The following is a 2394-nucleotide window of genomic DNA, read 5'->3' as shown; positions in this document are numbered from 1 at the left end:
GGAAGCTTTTTATATTACCTGTTTTATGGCCTTATAGAATTAATGAACCAAATGAAAACTGAATCTCCATTCCACAATCACATCCTTTATTTCTATTCTTATTTTCAAGGTAGTGTTAAGTGTCCATATTTCTTAAGCCACATTCAAGGAAATCATGTCTTAACTATTTTGGATGTTGCCACTCGTTCATCTTGTACATGAAACTCCAGCAGATTTAATATTGGCATCCATCATCTCTCACATGTTCTTCAAACCAATCAAATTTGGGATTACCAATATTTTCTGTGTCAATAAAAGTGTGCAATTAGTAGATTCGATGAAGACCTATTTTTCCTTGCCACATTGGACTTCCAGATGCCGTTTGGATTGGGTTTAGAAGACGGGGAAGTACAGATGTTTCTTGGCCTGAGTCTCTTAACAGTAGAGATGTAGAAGAGAGAGTGAGACCACGAAGAGACTGGCTGTTGACTGCAGGGCACCACCAACTGCCTCGGCGGTGGTATTAACTGGATTTAGGGCAGCCGAAGTACTCTGGGAGGAGTTACTTGAAACTGTTACAACCGCTGTTTGATTGGAATAAATTTGTGTGGGTAGGAGCAGTGCCAGCAGCAGCAGCCCCAGCCTGAACCTGGCCAGCATTGCTCTGCCCATGTCCCCTCCGTTGGTGTGCAGCGTGTCTTGCTGGATGCTGGGTGCTTGAAGAACTGCTGGTTCTGGGCGGGCACAGGAAAAGTCCATTGTTTATAATTTTTTTTTTTTTTTTTTTTTTTTTTTATTATACTTTAAGTTCTAGGGTACATGTGCATAACGTTTATATCATGTATAACTCCCCAATGCAATCCCTCCCTCCTCCCCCCTCCGCATGATAGGCCCCAGTGTGTGATGTTCCCCTTCCCGAGTCCAAGTGATCTCATTGTTCAGTTCCCACCTATGAGTGAGAACATGCGGTGTTTGGTTTTCTCTTCTTGTGATAGTTTGCTAAGAATGATGGTTTCCAGCTGCATCCATGTCCCTACAAAGGACGCAAACTCATCCTTTTTGATGGCTGCATAGTATTCCATGGTGTATATGTGCCACATTTTCTTAATCCAGTCTGTCACAGATGGACATTTGGGTTGATTCCAAGTCTTTGCTATTGTGAATAGTGCCGCAATAAACATACGTGTGCATGTGTCTTTGTAGTAGAGTAATTTATAATCCTTTGTGTATATACCCAGTAGTGGCATGGCTGGGTCATATGGTACATCTAGTTCTAGATCCTTGAGGAATCGCCATACTGTTTTCCATAATGGTTGAACTAGTTTACAATCCCACCAACAGTGTAAAAGTGTTCCTATTTCTCCACATCCTCTCCAACATCTATTGTTTCCTGACTTCTTAATGATTGCCATTCTAACTGGTGTGAGATGGTATCTCATTGTGGTTTTGATTTGCATTTCTCTGATGGCGAGTGATGGTGAGCATTTTTTCATGTGTCTGTTGGCTGTATGGATGTCTTCTTTTGAGAAATGTCTGTTCATATCCTTTCCCCACTTTTTGATGGGGTTGTTTGTTTTTTTCTTGTATATTTGTTTGAGTTCTTTGTAGATTCTGGATATTAGCCCTTTGTCAGATGAGTAGGTTGCAAAAATTTTCTCCCATTCTGTAGGTTGCCTGTTCACTCTGATGGTAGTTTCTTTAGCTGTGCAAAAGCTCTTTAGTTTAATGAGATCCCATTTGTCAATTTTGGCTTTTGCTGCCGTTGCTTTTGGTGTTTTAGACATGAAGTCCTTGCCCATGCCTATGTCCTGAATGGTACTACCTAGATTTTCTTCTAGGGTTTTTATGGTATTAGGTCTAACATTTAAGTCTCTAATCCATCTTGAATTAATTTTCGTATAAGGGGTAAGGAAAGGATCCAGTTTCAGCTTTCTACTTGTGGCTAGCCAATTTTCCCAGCACCATTTATTAAATAGGGAATCCTTTCCCCATTTCTTGTTTTTGTCAGGTTTGTCAAAGATCAGATGGCTGTAGATGTGTGGTATTATTTCTGAGGACTCTGTTCTGTTCCACTGGTCTATTTCTCTGTTGTGGTACCAGTACCATGCTGTTTTGGTTACTGTAGCCTTGTAGTATAGTTTGAAGTCAGGTAGCGTGACGCCTCCAGCTTTGTCCTTTTGACCTAGGATTGTCTTGGCAATGCGGGCTCTTTTTTGGTTCCATATGAACTTGAAAGCAGTTTTTTCCAATTCTGTGAAGAAACTCATTGGTAGCTTGATGGGGATGGCATTGAATCTATAAATCACCTTGGGCAGTATGGCCATTTTCACGATATTGATTCTTCCTATCCATGAGCATGGTATGTTCTTCCATTTGTTTGTGTCCTCTTTGATTTCACTGAGCAGTGGTTTGTAG

At 40.9% G+C, this 2394-nt stretch overlaps 1 protein-coding gene across 1 annotated transcript; it reads right to left on the bottom strand.

Annotated features, from left to right (window-relative positions):
• Positions 1 to 397: 397 nt before the first annotated feature.
• On the bottom strand, positions 398 to 651 carry LOC117093853 (signal transducer CD24-like). Its single transcript, XM_033229312.1, has one exon. It carries the CDS (start codon positions 649 to 651, stop codon positions 415 to 417), a length of 237 nt encoding a protein of 78 aa, XP_033085203.1. The 3' UTR covers positions 398 to 414.
• Between the last annotated feature and the right edge of the window lie 1743 nt (positions 652 to 2394).

Source organism: Trachypithecus francoisi, unplaced genomic scaffold (genome assembly GCF_009764315.1).
Source record: "Trachypithecus francoisi isolate TF-2019V2 unplaced genomic scaffold, Tfra_2.0 Lachesis_group12, whole genome shotgun sequence".
In the NCBI taxonomy this organism is placed as follows: domain Eukaryota; kingdom Metazoa; phylum Chordata; class Mammalia; order Primates; family Cercopithecidae; genus Trachypithecus; species Trachypithecus francoisi.
This window is presented reverse-complemented; position numbering and strand designations above follow the sequence as displayed.